Source organism: Numenius arquata, chromosome 10 (assembly GCF_964106895.1).
Source record: "Numenius arquata chromosome 10, bNumArq3.hap1.1, whole genome shotgun sequence".
Taxonomy (NCBI): domain Eukaryota; kingdom Metazoa; phylum Chordata; class Aves; order Charadriiformes; family Scolopacidae; genus Numenius; species Numenius arquata.
In genome coordinates, this window is record NC_133585.1 from 16,194,201 (window position 1) to 16,216,894 (window position 22,694).

General features: G+C 38.3%; 1 protein-coding gene across 1 annotated transcript; it reads left to right on the forward strand.

Moving 5' to 3' along the window:
* Window positions 1–575: 575 nt before the first annotated feature.
* Window positions 576–22,413, forward strand: REEP3 (receptor accessory protein 3). The gene is made up of 7 exons (XM_074154745.1): window positions 576–642; window positions 4,788–4,864; window positions 5,390–5,510; window positions 6,837–6,950; window positions 14,405–14,552; window positions 17,082–17,233; window positions 18,570–22,413. Exons 1-7 carry the CDS (start codon window positions 583–585, stop codon window positions 18,624–18,626), a joined length of 729 nt encoding a protein of 242 aa, XP_074010846.1. The 5' UTR covers window positions 576–582; the 3' UTR covers window positions 18,627–22,413.
* The last annotated feature ends 281 nt before the right edge of the window (window positions 22,414–22,694 follow it).

Consider the following 22,694-nt stretch of genomic DNA (forward strand, 5'->3'; position numbering starts at 1 on the left):
GAAGAATTTTAGCAGAAATTGGCTGGCTGAGCAAAACTGGATTAATTCGTACTTGCCTCTGTTTCCATGTGTTGCTGTTGCAGAGTTGTAGTAAAAGAAGCTGAAGTTACGTGACTCCTGTCTTAAAATTGCTTTTGAAGAATCTTCTGGTAATCTGATAAAAGTAGATGATTCTGATTACCTACCAATTGTTGTTAGGGGCTTTTAAAGTGTGATAGCCCTGCCAATGCAGAAACAGTCTTTGGGTATGGACAGACTGCAGGACTGGTTTTGCTTGTAGCTGAACCAGAGGAGCTACTAGACTTTCATTATCTGTTAGAGGCAGTCTTATGAAACTGTTTATCTTCAGGGCATACAGCCTTTTACATTCATGTTGCTCTATTTTTGAGTATTGCTGAACTTCCTCCAAGCAACCTATAACGGTATGATTTTTTTTTTTTTCCCCAAGCTAGAGAATGGGATTTTTTTATTAATTTGGTTCCATGGCTTTAACGATGTATTGTCACCGTTTTGTCATATATGGTATAACAGGTTCTGAAAGCTCTTTTTTTTTTTTTTTTTCCCTATAGGCTGGTGTTTGGGATGCTGTATCCTGCGTATTACTCATACAAAGCTGTGAAGACAAAAAATGTGAAGGAATATGTAAGTTGCGTTCCTTTTAATTGCTGAATTAAATGCCTCTCCTGACATACGGCTGTGAAATTTGCATTAAGCAGTACAATAAGTCATGAAAACTTTATTCGACTATCTTTAATATTAGATATAACAGTTGTGTGAATCTAGTGGTAATCCTGTGATTTTGTTTGGAGAGCTGAAGTTAAGGTTTCTCAGTCTTCTCATAGACTTTGCTGAAAGGTGTTCAACACACTATGCTGTATACAAATATTTCTAGGAGGATTTTAAAACATAAACCTTAAAGTGTTGGCTGCATTTCAGCAAGGTGCTCAAAGTGCACTTTTGGGTAGAGGGGCAGAAAAAAGGATTCCTAATTCTGCCAACACCTGTAGTATAAGCAATGAAAAATTGATTCTTGGTGACCACTTGAACAGTAGCAGCAGTTTAATTGTCATTGCATGAGCTCCATTGTATGGAGCTCAGCAGGGGGCTCAGAATCTACCTGAGAAAAGGATGGCGCTGGTTAATCTATTGTTCCTCAAAGAGGAGAAAAAATGCAACCAGGGAAGCAAAAGATTTGACTAAGGTGATGTGGAGGGAGAAGCGGAACAGACAAAAGAGTAAAGATACAGTTACTGTAGTTATTGCAGTTTAGAATTAATCTGTTTAATTATTTACTTTTCAGTGTGAGCAATGGTGATTACCACAAGAATGTTACCCAGTTGCAGTCACAAGGAGCTTTGGTCACTGAGTTACTTACGTGTTTCAAGAGGCAGTGTAACTTGATTTTGGCAACTAACCTATATTCTCTTCTGAACCTTGTTCTTAACTTGGCTGCCTGACTCAGGATGGAGTCAGTGCCATCAGTTACTTAGGTCACAGCTACAGCTGCTGAGTTTAATGCCACTGTCTGGATGCGTGATGTCTGTGCTTTGTACTTCTTCATAGAAGTAGAATGCAGTAGCTGTTGTTTCCTCCCCTTTTATGTCTTCCATTTAGTCTGATCACTCTATCAAGGGTCCAAAGTGGGCATATTTATACTTCTGGTTTCTGTGAACAAGCTGATTAGAGTTTGTGCACATAGAGCCTAGTGCCTGCCAGAGCTAAGCTTCTGGGAGGAAAAACCCCATCAAAAATCAGAGAAGAATTTCCTTTCCCATGCTTACTTTACCCTCTCAAGAAAGTATATAATGCGAAGAATTTATAATCCCCTTTTCCTCACTACTCCCTCAAAAGGGATCCACATGCTAAGTAGAGGGTGGCAGTTTCATACTCTAATACAAGAAATCACTTTAAGAGGTTACTATTGCCTTTTGCAATATGCTTTCTAGAAAAAGAAAAATAATGTTTGTAGAATGCTGAGATTTTAACTCTTATCTCAATTGTCCAGTTAGCTATGCCTTACCTGTCTTTCTTGGGCATCCTTTTTTAGAGATGCTTGTCATTTACACAAGACCTTTAGTAGGGCCTGGAATCATATTTTTCCAACTGTGCATTTTCATTTAGTGTGAAAACCCTGCTTTTCAGTCACCTGGGGTTTTTGAGCAGTTCCTGAACTTGCAGTTGCATACAAAATGTTCATGGGGCTGAAATGAACGAGACCCAGTGAATTACCACTCCATTGCTGGCTGGGTTGAGTGTCCAGATAGATCTTAGGGATGATCTGTGGCTCAGTCATCTTCTTTCACAGAGGGGATGTAGGTTTAACTGTAGCCTTCCAGATGGCACAGCTCTGCTGCCAGTCATGTTACGGCCCAAGTGTAACTTCTTTTCCGAGGTTATGTGTGGCTCAGGAGCCATCTGTTTTTGTTTGCTGGATTGCAAGAGCTTTATAACAGTGAAATTTTTGACTAAGCCACACTTATGGACTTTAGCTCTAGAAATGAGGATCTGTGCCTTTGAGGAAATTTATTTGCTCTTGTAGTTATTAATTATTGATCTTATTATTCATACTCTGGTTTAATGGAGTTGACTAAGATCTTTGAGGAGTTTTTTCACTGTGTTGCATCAAAGTGCTTGTAATCGGACTTCTAAATTGCGTTTCAGATGCTTAATGACCAGTCTTCTCAAATTCTATTTTCAAAATCCTGGCTTGAAAGGATGTGCTTCAGCTAAAGCCAACAAAGATGAGTTTAACACTTGGATGGTAGGAAAAAAGCTCAACAAAACAAATCTGTGATAACCTTTTTAACATAAAAAGCAAATCTCAATCAAAGCTTCTCTAACTTCATCTTTAAGAGTTAAGTAGGTGATAGTCTTCTGGGCAGTGTCAAATATGATCTGTTTTTCCTGGATATTCTTTTTTTTTGGTATAAAAACCACTGTAAGTCACTCGGATTCATTTGTCAAGGATACTTTGGTACCATTTAGTGCAGTAGTTGTACTAGGAAGTGATTTGACTTGTTTTTGAGGATCCTTGCCCAAACTTCAGCAGGACTCCTGGCAGATCTCATGTGACCGTCTGCAGAGCATTTCTTACTGTTCCTAGCAGCCCAAGAAAAACTCCACTTCTACTGTTGCTCCTAATTGGAGAAATAGTTGTTGATTAAAATGAATAGCCTGGATAAAATATATTGGGAAAAAAAATTCAGTCTTGCATGGCATCTTAAAAATTGCATTGCATTGCCCTTAGGTTGATGGGGCAAGAGTGGGTGTTAATTTTATTTTTATTCAGGTGTTGACTCTGGTTCATGGAAGGGTCACCAGCCTGAATGTCACATGGCCTGTCAGAGATGACTTCAGCTGTTGTGTAGGTTTGTCTTAGCTTATTCAAGCCTGAAATATCTAAATCCTCTGAGAGATTGAAGTGAAGAATGTCATCACATGACTGAGTTTCTTTTCAAATTGAAATGCAGAAAAGCATTTAAGATGAATGGGTGTCAAGTTGTGACAGAGGAAGTGGTTTTAAAGCATAATGCACAGCTATGAAATAGGCAGCAGTGTAGCATTAGGTTTTGAGTACTTATTTAAGTCCAATTAAAAAAAAGATAGCTTTAAAAGTGAAGACTAAATCTGAGCCATGTCCTCTGTACAAAAGAAAGGTACCCTTTTGAAAGAGGGTACCATGAAGTTAGGACTTGAACTGATGTCTAGCAAATGTGGTATTTAATGCTTTGTGGGTATACCAGAAGAGTTGGTAGTCTGTGTATTGCAAATTAAATAAGGTTACTGCATCAGGTTGCAGATTGCTTTTCTTCTCTTTATTTTTTAAACTGTTTTTTTTTTCTAACAATGATATTGTTGGAATTTAAAGAACGTGTGGGCATTCAGTTGATATGAATAACCATTGGTGGTTTGCACTGACCTATTTTGGAAATATGAATGGCCAAATGCAATACATTTTAAAGACATGCTTGAAACTGATTTTATAATATTTATTCTGGAAGATGTAATCAGTTTAGACAACCAAATCTTAGCAGATGTTCAAGGTAAATGAGAGATTTGGTTAACTATTAGAAAACAAAACTTGTACTTTAAGAGCATTGTCTGACTTCAAAACAACGATGTATAGTGCAAGTCTTAAAAAAAAAAAAAGTATATAGATATAAACCCCTGAAGTATTTAGATACTTACGTATGAGCTCTTTTATTAACAAAACTTTGTGGCATGTGAATATAGTTAAATTTCCATTAAAATGCTTATTTCCTTTCTTGCCCTGGTGTTAATACCATAATGCTAACAACATATGTAGAACTGTAACTGCAAAGCATAGCTGAATAATATATATTGTGAAATGAAAGCAAAGGCTACCTGACTTACTAATGCTGACTTTTGTGTGTGCAGTATAAACATATGGATGAGTGCAATAACCTTTAGTACTATAGTGGGAATTGCATTTCATACTTATGATAATCTACTGGCTCTTTCCAGGGTTTTTTTTCTTATCACTAAAGCTTTCTAGAGGCAGAATCAAACCTGTGAAGGCAGCCTAGGTGAGGTTGTGACTGTGGTCACCCAGCCATTTCACTTAGCTTTTTGTAGCTGCCACCAGTTCTACTTATGAACAAAAAACCCTTAGGACCTTCATATAATTTAATTTGAAACCTGGTTGATACAGTTGAGGTACTGTTGAACATCTTGCTTTGACAGCTCTGAACTGACTGTACAGTGTATAGTGTATTATGTGAAAGATGAAATCACGATTCTTACTAAAGATGGTGTTTAATTTTCAGGTTCGCTGGATGATGTATTGGATTGTGTTTGCTCTTTATACAGTTACTGAAACAATAACTGACCTAACAGTCTCTTGGTAAGCGCCTCCTTTTAAGAACACTGGATGAAACTGTATTTGTTTCTGATGTTCTTCGATTTGTAATGATTTAACTTTAATAAATAAGTTGTGTTTGTTGGTAGCCCTCTTTTTTTTCAGGAAAAGATCTCAGTGTATGTGAAGAATAACATCTGTTTTAAAGCTTGTTGTAGACTGTCATTTGAAGTATGGACTATAAAACTTCCACCTTTGCTGGAGCAACTGAATAAGAGAATCTTAAGAACTCTTAAAAGTTCCTGTAGGAAGGACTGTAGTTTCTCTGTGCAGGAATGTATAATGTAAAGCAAGTATATTGTTTCCATTTCTTAAATGACAGTACAGTCAATTAAAAACATTAAATCCGTATGTCTATAATTAATTTTTGTCTAACAACTTTTATGTGAAGAGTCACATATATGCTAATATGTAATTGTGTTTTTTGAAGATATCTCTTCGTGATGATTAATTACTGTGCATTTTCTTATTGCAGTTGTTGATTTCATGCAATCTTTATTTTGTCTGTAGGTTTCCACTTTACTATGAACTGAAGATAGCTTTTGTTATTTGGCTCCTTTCCCCATATACTAGAGGGGCGAGTTTAATCTACAGAAAATTTCTCCACCCGCTTCTTTCTTCTAAAGAAAGGGTAAGAAATAACTTCTCATATTTCTAATGCCTAATATGGAAATAACATATGCTGAAATACTAACTGTTGCTAGATACACGATAAAAGCAGATCAGCGTGTTACTGGTTTGCCAGGCAGCATGAACTTGGACTAGCAGAGGCAAGTGCATATGACTGCTCATATATATGCTTCTGTTTCACTTGCATGAGCAGACAATGTACTATTTTTTTATTGACATGACATACCCTGGTGTTCTCTGGGCTATTTCATGCACTTTGGGGAACCCAGTGGAGTGGAAGTGATGCAGTTTGACTTTGTACTGGAAGAACATGTGTGGTACTCCCTGTGCAGAAGCATGAATGCGGTTTTAGCAACAGCTTTTAATGTTCCATTTTTTTCTAGCATAGCCTAGTAATAGAACTTCTGAGGACAAGTGACGACAATGACTTTTCTGGTGTGCAAACTTGACAGGATAAGAGGAGAGACATCCTTCTGAGGTTTAAGGGAAGACCAGTCTGCAACAGAAAATGCCCAAGTGGAAAATAAGTAAAGGATATTTAGCTTTAGCTGAAGTACAATAGGGCCACAGGTCTGCTTAGCTCTTTTTCAGTATTCTGTTTGGATGTGTGGAAAGAGTGATTAGCAAAGGTGTGAAGACTACTACTGAAAAACCTCACTGTACGGAAAATAGCATTCATAAAGGTCAGTGCTAGGCTTTGCCTTTATTAGGCAAAACAAGTAGCTGACATGATTGCCACTGATATGAACAGTACAGTCATCTTGACCTTCTGAAAGTTGAACTATAAACAGTTTGCAACTTCATAAGCTAAATGGATTTTTCCCTGTAGTCTGCTAGCTGTTGTGAACTACCTTGAGGCCTTTGTCTCCAGCTCCAGGTATTTAGCACAGCTGGGGATCAATGTCATGACTGTATTGTCCTTGGTACTTAACCTGTGTCAAAGCTCTGGCTTCAGAAGATCTTTGTGAGATGACTCTACCTTCTTAAGCAACTCTCTGATATCATCTTAAGCATGTTATTTCTTGAACAACTTTGGTCTGACAAGTTAAGCTTACTCCCTGTAACGAACTTGTTATATAGCTGCAATGTTTCTCAGCTGGACAAAAGTGATTTATTTTATCAACTTGTTTGACCAGACATAATCCTTTTCTAAATGAGAGAGTATAAGTGAATGAAACATCAGTATACAAAGGCAAGAATAATTGTCCCATTAAATATTTTCTTGAAGATTTCTTCTGCCTTCTTTATTGATGGAAAAATAATACTGTGGAGTAGTGTGACTCTCTTATGTAAAGCCCTCTAAAACTTCGGTATGTTTTGCTTTTAGGAGATTGATGACTACATCGTACAAGCCAAAGAAAGAGGCTATGAGACCATGGTGAATTTTGGAAGGCAAGGGTTGAATTTGGCAGCAACTGCTGCAGTGACAGCGGCTGTAAAGGTAACTTTCTGCTTGCGTTAATTACTTTCGTCCTTGATACAGAATGGTCTAATTGTACTGAGGATTTGTTGTTCCTAAACAAAAGGATTAATTCTGCGAATGTGTGGGAAATCTAGAACACCATTTAAGGGCTGCAGCCCTCTCATCCTCCTCACACTGTGTGTATTTGTTTAAGATGGCTTGTAACTATTTCTTCGATGATGGGGATCAGTTTACTGTAATTTGAAAGATACCATGCAGTTTTCTATGCAGGCTTTTGGTAAAGATGACCATTGTTTTCTTTTCTGTCTCTGTTGTGCTTTCTTGCTGGTAAACAAACTATTTAAAGGATTTCTGGCTTTTCTGCTGTTTTTCTCCAATCAACTTGAGGTAACTCCACATATGAAGTAAGGCATGAAAGATTACTACCACAGATAAAAGTTATTTTGACACAATTAACTTGTTTGCAACTTGTAGATTGAATTATTAAATTAATACACTAAGCATAAGATTGCATATCGCTGCTTAGCATACTCTTGCTTTGTTACATAATTCCCATTGAATCATGAAGTAACCTGTGGTTGTTCCCAAATCATCTGGAGCATCTGTTGTCCGTTTTGGTGGCCAGTCTGGCCCAAACCTTGTCACTTTCCTACAAAGCTCATGGCCTTCGGTTGAATTTCAGAGGGTTCTAGGTTTAGGAAAACAAAATGCAAGCTTGTAAATCAGAGTCTAAGCAACTTTTGGCCCACCAAAAGGTGTATAACTTTAGGCAATATGTATCTTACCAAATAGTCCTTTAAACCAAAACACACATACAAACTATGGAAAGAAAGATGTGTGTGGCCTGGTTAAATGGTAGTTTGAAGGTAATCAGGATTAATTTATTCCTGGGAATAAACAAAACTCCTGTGTTCATAGTAACAGGACTGAAAACCTGAACACGGTTAGCAGATGACAGCAGTGTAGAGATCCCTGGCTGTCAAAGTTAAGTAGGTACAGCTAGCATTCAACTTGAGTTTCTGTGCTTGTATGTGCTTGTATGTGAACTTCTTGCTTTATAAATCAAAGACATTTCTAAAAGCTACGTTGCTATGTTGCTCTAAAACTACGTTGCTGTGTCAAAAAGATTTGGAAAAATACTCATGTATCTTGTGTGCGTTCTTTTTAAAGACGTGGGTAACTTTTTGTTCTAAAATACAGACATAATGAGCCTAAAATATTGAGAAGGTGATTCAATTTGATCACTCTGGTTTTTTTCAAATTCTTAGTATTGCCTTGAGGCATGAAATAGAGTACATCTCTAAAGGGAGGAAAGTGTCCAGAGTGAGAATAGGTTATTTAAAACAAACAAACCCAACAAACAGAACCTCAAAGCACTCCACTGGGAAAAAGTTTAAGAACTATGCTAAATGCTAAAATGCAAATTGTTTGCTGAAAAGCAAGTCATAATTTGTTACAATGTGCACCTGTAGTGATACTTGCATTCTATGTGCTTTCCTTATGTCTGGCTAAGGTTGGATATTTCCTTGTTAATCTTTATGGTGTTACAGAAATATTGTGGGGGGGAAAAAAAACCCCAAAAAGCCAAAACCCAAAACAAACAAAAAAACCCCACCAACCCCCCACAAAAATATCTCCTCCCACTTTCTTATGGAATAATGAACAATTTTTTTCCTAAATGTCTGTGTTTAGATTTCATGGCTATTCAGCCGTGACTGGCAAGATGCCTGCTCTATTTGTTAAAACTTGTTAAACATACTCATGAATACTTGTACAGAATTAGTTCAGTGCAGATGAGATGCTTGGGCAAAACAACCGTCACAATACCAAAGACCTAAAATAGACATGATTTTTAAGCAGTATGAAAGAGGAGACTCACTGAAAATCTTTATTTTGGCATGTTAAAATTCTCTGAAGTTTGTCATTCCAAAAAGCTGAGCGTGACTGCTCCATGCAAGCAAATGAAGACAATGCATGTGTTCTTGATTTTGTGCTGTGTTTCTCAAGAGTTGACTGCTGCCTCCAGCGGGTGAAAAGATTATCCCTGCAGTATGAGGTGGTGGAGCATGCTATAGGATTTCAGAAACGGAATCCTATTAGATTAGTGTGAAGGAGACACATTTTCATCAGTCTTGTGGTTGGTTTTTTTTTTTTTTTTTTTTTAAGGAGCAGCCATGCTTATTCTGCCATACCGGATCTCAGATTAGGAGTAGAGAATGTGGGAGGTTAAATAGAAGAGGAGGTCCAAAGAAACCTTCTGTTCGCTTAAGTGTCCAAGCAAAAGATGCTGTGATGTCTGCTTGTGCTGACTTTAGGAGAGTGGTAAAATAGCTTGAAAACTCTCTGGAATCTTTTCAAGATCAAGTGTGGGAAAGAGCAGTTTTCTCAAAGGGCTTTCAAAGGAATATGGGATTAGTACTGAAAGGCTAGTTGGCTGTGTAGGGGAGGCTGGAGCAGCCAGCCAAGTTTGTCTACCAAAATTTGCCATAGATCTAAACCTGCTCCGCTGTAGTGAAGCTAAGATGTAATTGGCAGGAGCCATGGTTTGCAGCTTATGTTCCTGTACTGATATTTTTAGCTGGTACTAGTTAGCCACTGTTCATACAAAATTTAGTGTTTCAAAACCTGCTAAATAGCGTACATAAACTTAAATTGTGTTACTGCCATGTTAATGTAAGAAAATAATTCTTTGTGAAATCCTGATTTCAGGAGACTTAAAGATGAAATACAGTCTAGGCTTTTATATTTAATAAATTTATTTAGAGTATAAAAGAATCAGCAACAAGATGCCTTTAATGATAGGAAATTTGTTGGAGATCTTTCAGTTCAATAGTATGTGAAATTGTGGAAATTATGTCCACAGCACTAAGTTCCACCAATATACCTTGTGTGTATATATATGTATACCTTTTGTGTCTGCTTTCCAGATCTTGAGATGCCAGTTACCTGTACGTTCCAATTTTGGCCAACATGTAAATTCTGGTTTCTCAAGCTAGTAGTGAAAACTGGTTTTTCCGTTACCACATATGGGATGGCTGCTAAATAAGCTGTGAAATGCACTGTCCTTCTTTGAGGTCACACAAGTATTTTTCATTTGTAAAGTATTACTTGGTGAAAAAAAAAAAACCACCAACAGCATTTTGAGGGCTGTGTTTCTGCATGTCTTATAGTTATCCTGAATGTCCTGCCTCTTTGCTGGTTGAATATTATTCTAATGGCCTTGCTCAGACTTCCCCTTCTTCCCACTCAGGGCATGGCAGAGGAAGGAGGTGTCTTGCAGCCAGCTGTGGCGAGCAGCCAGTATCACTGAGCAGCTAAACTCACCAGCAATATTCCTTTCATCCCTCCTCCCTGCTGGGACTGCCTAGCATGCTGCAGAGGTCATTCACGGGACAGCAGTCCCTCTGCAGGTTGAGAGGGAACAGAAGTCATTCCCTGTCAGCACGCATTGGATCAAGGAGAGAACAGCTGGGAATGTGGGTGCCGCACGCTGCGGCTCGGCGGCCACAGGGCTCCCAGCAGCTCTGTGGACACGCGGTCCATTGAGAACTTATCCAATGAAGGCAAGGAGCTTCGTTCAGCGATCGTGACTACTGAGGGGGTGCAAGTCCAATTTAAACAACAGAAAAAAAGAGTCCCCGAGGCAGACATACTGTGTGGCGTCAGTTTACACCAACTTCCCTGGGTTAAGTATATAGACTATAAAAATACATGCCCAATAAGAAAATAGAGAAGGGCATTTCATACATGAGGGTCAGCTGATGAGACGGCATACTAATAGCTTACTAGAGTCTCAGTAGTCTCAAAAGGAGTCCCTTAAGTAGGCTATATTTATCAAAAACTAGATATAGAAACCCGTTACAACTTAAATTAGGGCTTCAGGTTGGTCGCTAGTAATGAACGTGGCCTCTGAAAAGCGCTCAACATATTTATTCAACAGTATTTCCTAAAACAAGCAGGCTTATTCTTCAAGACTTTTATTTTAAGACAACAGAAACTTCACAGTTTCTCTCTCTCCAACGTTCATTTACATAGAAATTGGAGCACTGAAATTGTTCTCTGCTTTTTTGCCTGCATTGTAACTGTAAATGTGTGTGTCTCAATCTTTTGTGGTGTAGTTTAGTTGGCAGCCTCTGGGCTGGTTCTTCTTCTTTACTGACAGGAACTGTTGAAATAATGGGACACCAGTGCAGGCATGGCAACTGCTCTGCCATCTTCTCCCGAGCAGCATCTCAGGGCTGTGTGTAGGGCTGGGGAGAGGTGATGGCTGCTGCTCTACCCGTGGTGTGAGTGTGGAAGCAGGAGATCCCCCTTCAGCTCCACCTGCAATTGGATTGCTCTTCCCTCTCTTCTGTGGGCAAACATCTTGCTTTCAAGCTGCGGCTAGTAACTCTCTGAACTTTCAAACAAGATATCAAAGCTTTTAATGCATTAATAGTCTAAATGTGAATGTTACTGTCACACTTCCTGCAGTAGAGGGCATGCAATGTGGCGTTTCCTGAAGCAGAGGGTACTTAATATTTTTCAGCCAGGTTTTCATTCTGAGCTGATTGTAATCCAGATCCTTGTGGAATGCTTTGTTTCAGCAGAAGGCAATTACCTACTGCTTTTGAGCATGGGATGGGTGGAAGAATCTTCCTAAATTTGAAGTACTGTATGAGCATGGGGGGGTGTGTGTGTGTGTGTTAATTATAAAAATATTTTAAATTTTAATTATTAAAAAAAACCCACCCACAGTCACACAAAATGCCTTGAAAATTGTCCTCCAGTTAGTCTATGCAGTGGTGTGCAGCAGAAATCAATCCTGATTTTTGCTAAACGGGATCTTCCCGGGGTGGGATGGAGACTGTATTCAGGCAGGAGACGGGGTGGGGGGGGACAGTAGGGAGTATGTGGATGGGATTAGTATAATGTGTGACCATGACTGTGAAGTACAGCAGTGGTTGTGTAGCCCCCATTCCTACTGTGACTCTCAGGCACGTGTGCTGCATCTCTTTTTTGTGTGTGTATATCTATATATCTATCTCCTTTCAAACTTTCTAATATTTGCTGGGTGTAACTTGAGTGAAACTTTCCATCTTGGCAAGTACTTTTGGAATGAAGGGGCCATTGTATGAATCTGTTATGTCCTTGCTGAATGAGACAGTGCTCCATGGGAGCTCCAGCCTCATTGAGTGTGCGGTCTGGTTAAGGGCACAATGTTATTTTATGGCACATAGTATGACTTTTTTCCCCTTACAAAAACAAAATTCTGTAACCAAAAGCTGCACTGAAAAATAAGCTGAACATTCCCAGCTTGGATCTAGTCCTCTATATCTACAGTGGAATAGGAAATACAAGCTTTTGATGTGACTACTTCTTAGCATGCTATTTATTATAATCCTAATTACATTATCTTGTATGATTTCCAAATGTCTCTTTGTAGCACATCACATGATGAATGAACTTGCTGTGTAACTGTTATGCAAGTGTGTCTTTTTGTACTTCTGGACAAATCCAGCTTCTGTCACTATTTTATAGTAAGTTCTGTCCACACTTAGTGAGTGGAGTTGTGCTGAATTTGTATGGATTGTGCTGAGAACCAACCGAGTCCATATTATGCATTCGTCAGTGTGCAGTGATTGAGACCTGAGTCCATTTGCATCTGTTCAAGCAGAGGATGCAGACTGATCAACAGTCTTAAAAGTTATAGCAGATACTGTAAGCTGTTATTTGTCAAAAGAAGCAGTCCTGTCTCTTCAGTTCTTTTCTCTAGTGTCCTAACAGCTGACTGTTAGTTCTCAGGCATAGCTGGTTCCTGGTTTGGTTTACTGTGCAAATGCTTTTCAAAGCAAGAACTGAAGTAGTGGAAGGGCAGGATTCCTGCTTTAAGGGCAGACAGACCTGCCATATATAAGCCATTTTAGGGAATAAAATTAATTTCAGAATTTCTAAAGTAGTTCGTACACAGGCTGTACAGTGTCAGCAGTGCATTTCAAATTAAAGGCCAGCAGTGGTTGTGTTCTTGAGAACTGTCAGTCATCCCAAAAGTATGTAGAAAGAACCAGAAAAGTAAAGGCTTCTACTTCTTTTATAGGAAACCCTTTCTTCATTATTTTCTTACACCACAAAAGGTGGTGTAAGAATTAAAACCTGTTCTTCTTGCCTGTGTAGCACACTGTCTTAGCTTTATATGCTGTACTAATGACTAGGCAATTAGAAAATAAGTATTAGGTTTCAGCCACTCTCCCCCCCCAGCCCCCCGGGCTTTGGTGGTCATGCAAGCTTAAGGAGTATCACTCTGTCTCTTCACTTTACCTGGCTATTTTTAGCATGGAATCATTTAGTGTTCTGGTCTACCAGCTGCAAACAGTTGTTGCCATGAGAGTGGGAACAAATGGCTGCAGCCAGTGGTACAAGAACTGCCTTACGCTGGTGCTGTTGCAGATAGAAGTGTGGAATTGTACCTGGATTTCTGGTACTGCTAGCTAACATAATGCTCAAATGAGGAATTTTAGTAAAAGCTTCACTTGTAAGAATGAAACAAAATCTTGAACCCTTGCTTGAAGTGGGATTCATGCACAGGCTTGTCAACCTTCCTCTGAAATGGTTATTTTTTGCCTCATATGCCATAGATGGAAGAATTGAATGTTATTTTAACATGATACTGAGTAATGTGCTTGTCCTTTTAGTTGCTTGTACAATAAATTAAGCTTCAATGCTTTAAGATCATTTGGTGTAAGATGAAAGAGCTGCTTGACGACCCTCATTTCCAAAGGGGAACTTTCTGTATGTCCTATATAGAAAAGATGTAAAGGTACTCAGAGAAAGAATACTAATGCTCAAATGTGATCAACTATCCTTATATGTAGCATTAGGTTTTGGGTTGGCAATATGTCAGTAAAGCTACATTAGTAAGAGAACCTGGACCTCTTTGGTTTGTGGTTTTAAGTTTCTGTCAACTAGAGCTTTTGTAGTGCTGCCATTTTCTCAGTTACTTGAGTTAATGTTACTGAGTGTATTTTTAACGCTTTTTTCCTTTCTTATGCATATTCAAATTTGTAGAGGGTAAAAATGTAAAAGGACAGAAATCTTTATCTTCAAACTTTTTAAAACTGAAGTGTTAAAGCCACTGTCATGCTACCTAGCACTGCTAGGGAGGTATGTTTGAAGTAAATTAAGCATTTCTGATGTTTTTGGTTTTTTTAACACTTCCCCTCACCCAGAAAGCCTTTATTTGCTCAGATTAAAGGAGTGAAATGAGACATTTGTAATGAAATCGCTAGTTTATCTGTAACTTTTTGGTCTAGGAGCATTATACAGTTAAGCTTGGGTAAAAGCAGTGCTTAAAGCAAATGTAAATCTGCCGCATGCTTATGTTTAATGAATTTTGTAGTGCAACGAGGAAGCATGGGCTTAAATATCCTAACCCAGCTTGAACAGCAAAGTCACTCCTCTGCTTTGTTTTTAAAGATACTGTTGTTGTATTTCAGAGTCAAGGTGCGATAACTGAGAAACTGAGAAGTTTCAGTATGCATGATTTGACTACTATACAAGGAGATGAGCCAGTAGGACAGAGGCCCTATCAGACATTGCCAGAAGCAAAAAAGAAAACCAGAGCTTCTGCAAGTGAATCTTCAGGTAAGTATCTATCTATTTTTTTGAGCTAGAAGAACAATTCACCAAAGACTGAAGGTGAATTGGAAAAGAAAGGTGGGAAAGCAGAAATATATTAACCCTAGTTAGAAATGGAAAGGGCCTCAAAGAATTCCAGTGAATTTGAATAGAGTTGACCTGGGCAAGATATATTACAACAGTTGAAAAATGCCACCTGGATTATCTTCTCACAGCCACTAACAGTGTAGTCATACTGTACTCATTACTCCTATCTTTGCCGATTAGCAACGAGAATTCCTTGCCAAAGTAAAGCTTATAGGTTTTTTTACTTACAGTTATGATTAAGTGGTGTTTCTGTGACAAACGTACAAAAAGTTAAACATGGAAATTTATGGAAGCTCAATAAATAGGAAGAGAAAATTAATGGAAACAAATTCAGTAGGTTTGTAATGATAGTTCAAAATACAAAATTGCTTGTAGTGATAGGAATCATGAAGGCATTAAGTTATCATAACTGATATCATGGCTTATGCACATCAACACCCAAAAGATGGTGTGGTGACCAAGATATATTTTTGCAGAGATACTTTATTAGTCTTATTATTTTATTATTATATTACATATCGTTATCATCATTTTCCTGTTGAGCCAATGGTGCTTGAAGGAAGGTTTCAGTGGAAGGCTGTCAGTTGCACCTTTTAAATGCTGAGGCTGCAATGTAGAGTAGTTGGTATTTCCGCCAAATGAAATAGCTCTGGTCTACTTACTTTCTTTTTGCCTAAGCCTGTCATTTCTTCTTGTTCCTCCACTTGGAGGAGGGGTAGTGCTTGTGGGGTACAAGGAATTCCAGGTATCGAATGATAGGTAGCCCATGGTGTTTCTGAGGAGTAACTGGCCACCTGGATGGCCTGAAGCTGAATTACTAATTGAGCCCAGAAGGTATCCTGTGCAGGTCAGTGCAAAGAAAGTGGATACTGGCCAGAGAGCCCATGAATTCATCAAGAGTTGCATTAGGGATGATGTCATGCAGCTGTTGTGCAGGGGCTCTTCCTTGGTAATAGAGCATTATCTATCTGAAACAGCTTGAAAATGCTCAAATTCCTTTTTTTTTTTTTTTTTTATTACTCAGTCACAGATTATACTGTGTAAATAACCGCTGATGGTCAGATTCAATCTCAAAAGTCAAAATGCTTTTTTAGAGCTAGTGTAAGTTAATTGTTCCTACTTCTGGACCCAAACATAGTATACACCTCTTCTGTTTTCTTTGAAGCTTCTTCAGTGTTAGAGATTTAAAATAAGAACAAACCATGGATAGACTTAGGAGCACTACATAGTGATATTTCATTGCACTTAACAGAATATTATTTTTTTTTTTTTTTTTTGTGATCTGAGCCAGGAGCTCCTGTGCAAATCAGTTGAAAAGACCTAGTTGTGGAAGAATATTGATCGTAGGATGCTGAGCTGCCAGTATGCTTGCTGTGAAAAAGACAAATGTAACTTTGATGCATCAGAAGAAGTGTTACAAATAGAGATAAGGAAGTATTGGTGTCATTGCAAACATCCCTAGTCAGGAGCTGTATGAGTAACAAATGTGATTCAAATCTTCCATATTGAAAATGATGAATTGAAACTCAATTGAAGGCAGAGACATGTTGCCTCCAGAATGGCAGATGAGGCAAGTCTGCCTTAAGTAGCTGTGGAGTAGGTGAATGTGATTCTAATTTCAGGGAAAAAATGAAATTACCAAAAGAAATCAATCTAATCAAGCCTAAATAAAATAGTGGTTTAAAATGAAGCATACATTACACATGAATAAAGTAGGATTTGGAGTCTAAAAGGTGCCTCCGAGTGTTATGGCTTGTACATTCTGGAATGGCCTTATGAAAGGAGAGCTTGGCAGGGGGAGGAACCAGACTACATTTGGGGTGTTTATGATAGGTGTGTGATGGGGATTCAGGGCTTTTGGGCTCCAAGGTCCTCAGCACCCGTTTTTAAGCAGCTTGCGCCCTCTAGTGAGAATCCTTGGTAATGATCTTGGTCCTATCTTTGCTGGATGTAAACATTTGATACTGTATCTTTGTGAGGACTTTGGTATTAAGTATGCAGAGAGGTATGCAAGTATGTAGAAAGATCCAATGAAGCAGAAAATGGCTTGGGTTGGAAGGGACCTTTAAAGATTATCTAGTTCGACCCACCTCCCATGGGGATCGTGGCCAAAAATCTTAAGTACTTCTCAAGATGACCACTGAGGTTTTTGCAGTTCAGTGTAAAGCAGAAGATGGTAGCACATCAGTGGGTTAACTTTTGACAATTAAGGGATCACTGCATTACTTATCTGTGGAATGAAATGGCTTGTTAATTAAAAATGACACGATTATAAGTATCAAGCTCCTGGCAGACTAGATGTTTTGCTGTTCTGAAACAGCTGGCAGACTCACCATATGGTTTAAAAGAATAGGGGATGTGTGTTAAAGATGAAACTCATGGCTTTCTTCAAAATCTAAAAATTACAGCTGCTTCTTATTAAACATTTTCATTAAACTGTTTTTAAAGGTTACAAAACTCCATTGGAAAAAAATCCTGGAGATGATAAAACAGATGAAGAGATGGAGGGGACACATTCAGAGGATGAAATGTTTGCTCAGAGAGGCCTTCGAAGAACTCAGAGCATGAAATCTGTGAAAACTATTAAAGGCCGTAAAGAGGCAAGTGTGACCATAGAATCATAGAATTGTCTAGGTTGGAAGGGACCTTTCAGCTCATCTAATCCAACCATCAACTTAACACTGGCCAAAACCATCACTAAACCGTATTGCGAAGCACTACGTCTGCCTGTCTTTTAAGTACCTCTAGGGATGATGATTCTACCACTTCCCTGGGCAGCCTGTTCCAATGCTTGATAACCCTTTCAGTCTAAAAATTTTTCCTAATATCCCATCTAAACCCCCCCAGTACAACTTGAGGCCATTTCATCTTGTCCTGTCACTGGTTACTTGGGAGAAGAGACAGATGCCACCTCGTTACAGCCTCCTTTCAGGTGGATGTAGAGAGCGATAAGGTCTCCCCTCAGCCTCCTTTTCTCCAGTCAAAATAACACCAATTCCCTCAGCCGCTCCTCATAAGACTTGTTCTCCAGACCCCTCACCAGCTCCGTTGCCCTTCTCTGGACTCACTCCAGCCCCTCAATGCCTTTCTTGTAGTGAGGGGCCCAAAACTGAACACAGCACTCAAGGTGGGGCCTCACCAGTGCCGAGTACAGGGGAAATAATCTTAGTTAAGTATTGAGCTTGATTTTAAAAGTGTACCTTGAGATTTTTAGTAATGCTTTTTTTTTTTTTTCCCCTTAATCTTAGAGGGGTTATCAACTGTTACTGGGTTGTAGAATGCTAAATGGAGAAGGAAGTACGTGATAACAACTGCTAAGCTTGGAGTTTTTGTACTTTGGGGTTTTTTAAGGGCAATACATGAACGAAGTGAACAAAGCAAGGAGAAAGGGAGGAGGAGATGAACTAGACTCTGTGCTTGGAATACTAATGCTGACACCAGCAAGCCCAAATTCCAGGAACTGCTCACCTTGAAAGGGGTATAGATCGCAGTATTGTTATCTGCATTTGCATGTCTTGGTTGTGCACACTTAAACATCTGCAATTTAATGGATTAAAGAACATTCAGAATTGTTTAGTTCCCATAGCCATATGGCCTGCTTTGACTTGTAACCCACAACGTGAAGATTCTACGTAGGATTCAAAGTGCTTTATATCTGTATGTGCCACAACACTTAAAGATACTTCAGAATAAATATGGAATCTTATTAAATTTTTTGGGTAATTCTGGGAAAACCTTTGAGACTTACCCTTCTTGCCCAATTCTCTTGAAACTGTATCTTGTTCAGTCATAGGTAGATGTTCTTACTTAATCTGGAGTGTCCAAAGCACATTTAAAGGCACTCACTAGATTCACTTAGTGGAAAGGTACTTAATATTTCTGCTTGAAGTCATCTCAGGTCTTTGTTAAGTTATAATTATTGTTTTTTCCCCTCAGATACGGTATGGATCACTGAAATACAGAATAAAGAAGAGACCCGCTGTATACTTCTAAGTGTATTGCACAATGCCTGCAAGACAAACTGCTGTATTATAATAACTTGAATTCAGTGTGTCGAGTGTTAAAGATCTATGTATGATTCATATAATGAGTATGTATGAATAGATATGGTAGGACTTGGTTTTATGAACCGAAACGGTTGGTAAAGTATTGCTCTGCTTTTCTGTAATTGCTTATTGTTTAGACTTAAATCTGGACACATTACAGTATGAACTTCAGCACTCCTTAAATGGGAGTTAAATGTGTAATAGGAAACAGCCTTTTTCCAGAGGTACTGAACAGACCGAAATAATTACAACTCTGATTGAATTAGCAGAAGTTTTAAGTGTTTGGAACTTGTGAAAATCGAACCCATAGTGTCCCTAAGTTTACATGGAAAGATAGGTATACTTGAAATATTTTGCTGAACTACAATTCCTGGAAAGGCCTTTGTGTGATTTGGAAATGTACAGTTTAAAGGACAGTAGATGATGGTGGGGAAGGAATAGGAAAGATGAGGTAGATATCGTACATCCTTAAGATCATCTTCTTGCATCATATTGCCAAGCTTAACAAACTTATATTAATAGGTGCAAACTGGGGGTACATTTAGCACTTTATGCAAAACTGTATAGTTTTGCACACTCTTACTGATTTACAGCTGCACATGTCATTTTAGTAACTTCTTAAGTAGGTTAGACTTACCTTTTTGAATGCCAGCAATTCTTGTGTTTCATGGTCTTTTTAAAACTTATCTTGATTGCTTAAGCACACTTAGAATGCTGTAGATAATTGCTACTAACAATTAACAATATTATCAGGTGCCTTTCTAAGTATTACCAGGCTCTGTGGGTTTTTGTGGGGGGTTTTCTTTGTTGCTGTTTTGTGTCTGTCTTCCTCCTTCACCTAGAGAGATCTAACATGATTTAAGTCAGTTTTTGGTTACAATTGTGGTAAGCAAAACTTGTAGCAATTCCAGTGATAGACCTCAGGGATCTGATCAGCCCATCAGCTGTGTATTAAAGTCATGCTGACATGAAGGCATGTATGGTAGATTATTCAGGTCCTGGTTTGGTTTTGCTCTGCGTTGTTTTAAGAGTGAATATATATATATATATAAGAACATGTATGTATGTTTATTTCATATCGTATGTAGATTCTAAAATTGGCTGGGTAGTACTTATTGCTAAAGTTATTACTAAAATATTTACATGCAGATAACTTTTTCTAGAAGTCTAGGTGATTTAGTCAGCCATTTTATTAACTTAGAGTCCCATGGCGTAACTGTTTGCACAGAGATTAATTTTGGAATGTCATTCAAGGCAGGGACTTGTAAAAATGACTTTTTGAGGTCCCCTTTGGTTCTACTTTCTGAATTAGGCTGATTTTTCTTTTTCTGTGTAATTATATTTCTACTGTGGATTCAGGGAGAAAACACCCACTTTTTGTAGATAGTATTTTATTACTTGGCAAGGGGGGAGATGGCATTACTTCTCTTGAAAAGAAAATGCTATGTGATCCCTCTTATCCTTGGATGTCAGACTCCAGTCCTTAGACCTTCCTCCAGGTATGGCAGTCACCTACAACTCTACTGCAGTGCTTTAAACAAATTCTTAAGGCTTGCAGTTCTTTTTCCTTATATTACAGCTGTAGCAGGTTCACTGCTGGCAGGCACTTAATGACCTGTTAATATATACTGGCATGTAAAATAGTCTTCTGTAGACTTTGGGCCAGGGTTGGAATTGTATGGATAAAAATGCAGCTGGTCTGTGTTAGCCCTGCGTTACTCACTTGCTATTGTAGGCATTTGTAAGCCAAGTGCAAAGCCTTGGTCAAATATAACAATACTGATGGTGCAGCGCTTTTAGCATCTCTGAGGAAGTTGCACCAGTCCATATGTGATTAAAAGGCCGAAACCTGTATTACTGTATTCAAAGAGGCAGCACCAGAAGACAGGAAGGCTGCTCTCTCCCAAATGAGCATAGTGCAAAAATCCCATCCTCTAACCAAAACTGCAAGTTGTGATCTAGCTTTTATAAGGAGATGCATATACAAAAGCCTCAGTTTCCTCTAACATCTTACGTCTTGCTCCTTTTCGAAAATTGGACTAACCTGGGCCTTGGGTGGAATCTCTTACACTCCAGTTGAGGGTCCTCCTTGAGCACTTGCTGCCACGTGTTGCTTTAACTCATTACGTTTGTTTTACTGGCAAGCATGGCAATAAAATTGTCATCTTTCTACAAACCAGAACCTGCATGAAGGAGCAGGGTAAGCCCTTCTTTCAGAATTACAATTCCTGTTACAGGTTCATGTAGATCCTGTTTTGGGGGTTGTGTTCTTTTTGCATTTCCAGGGCTAGAGATCATTTGAGTAGTTTAGGCTTTGCCACACTCGTGGTCAGTAAGTTGTGCTACGTGTTGTTATGTATTTGAGGCTGTAACTTCTGGCAGACTTAACTCGCTCATTAAGTAGTGACAAAGGCTAAATAACCTCTCCTTTTTCTGAACTATGCATGGAGCTAGGAAAGCTGGCAGTATTATTCGTATTCGTTTCTGTTCACGTATAAATGTTCTTGTGTTCTCTCAGATACTGTCTTAAGTGATAAAACTTCCAGTGTTTTCCTAGCTGTTTTTTTCAGTCTAATATCCTACTGTAAAATTCTTCTCTTGACAGCTCGATTTTGCTCTTCGAATTAATTAATCCTGAAACTGGTTCACTGTATTATCTTAATTATTTTTTTCCTTGCTGTTCATTGTCAGCTGATGCTGGGCAGGGCACAATGGTGTGATTAGCTTTCATCCCAAAGATAGGTATTTCTCTCTGCTTGTTGGATTTAGTTTCATTTGGTTTTGAACCACTACACAATCTTCTAAACTTTGTGTACAGGGAATTTTCAAACTCTTCTGCCTTAACAACTGCAAAATTGATCTGTCTAGCTTTTGCCAGTAAACTTCTTGGAAAAACGTTGAAAATCAAAATTTAACCTCACTTTCTTTTTGGTTTTGGAATGTAAAATGTAGTTGATGTCAAATTATATATTTTTACGAACAAAGCGTTTCCTGAGAATTGACTGATTGCCACCAACAGGACTGCTAACATAGCTAAAGAAAAACTTACACAGAAGTTAAAGGTACTTTCAAAGAGAATATGTATTTCTTGTTAAATCGTATAAAGGTTTCAAGCCTTCCCAAAATATATCTGAACTGACTCGGATTTCTTAGCAAGAACCTACTGTACATATTAAAATGCACGGCTTGAGATGAGGATAAAATTGATGGCCTCGGTTGCAAATAAACCTAGGCCAGACTTCAATTACAAGGTAATTGCCAATATTAGCTACTTAATGCTAATTGCTTTGCTATCTGAAAGCAACTGAATATTATCCAAGATACTTTTTGCAAACTACTATGAATTCTAAAATTAACACAAGATAATTTGGTTAAATGGAATGGTGGAGTAAATGCTAGATGCATTTCAATGCTGTTCATGACAAAAGATGCGTTTTATTTTTGGTGTTGCATTTATTAATGGAAAGTTGGTATTTTAAAGTATTTTTCTACAAAAATGTGTTTGTGCAAAGGCAATACTTTAACATTTTTCAAGAACTCTTATTTTTAAATGTTACAGACCAGAGACTGTCTACATTAAGACTGAAGTTAGTAGCTTTAAAAAAATGCAATGTAAGCTTTAATTTTTATATTGTAATAATAACTTGCTGTCAACTTGTTTACATATTTGTAGGAGGGAAAGCTTCATTACGCGTTGACTTATCTTGATACTATCTTTAATAAATGCTGCTTTGAACAGGATGCAGTGGATATTTTATTACCTGAGTTATGATTAACAAATCAGTCACTATGTCATCTGTGTTCTGTTATTTATTATAACAATTCCAGTACTGAAACAGCCTGTCTGAATTTTGAAGAGACTTTTAAAACTGTTCCAAGTATGACACACCTAGTAAAACCCAAGCAAAAAACCTCAGTAACCACATTTTCTGGACCTTTTTCGCAAGGCTTCCTGACTTACTGCCTCAAAGGAAAGAATTTCTTGATACGGTAAATTGGGAGGAAAGACTTGAAA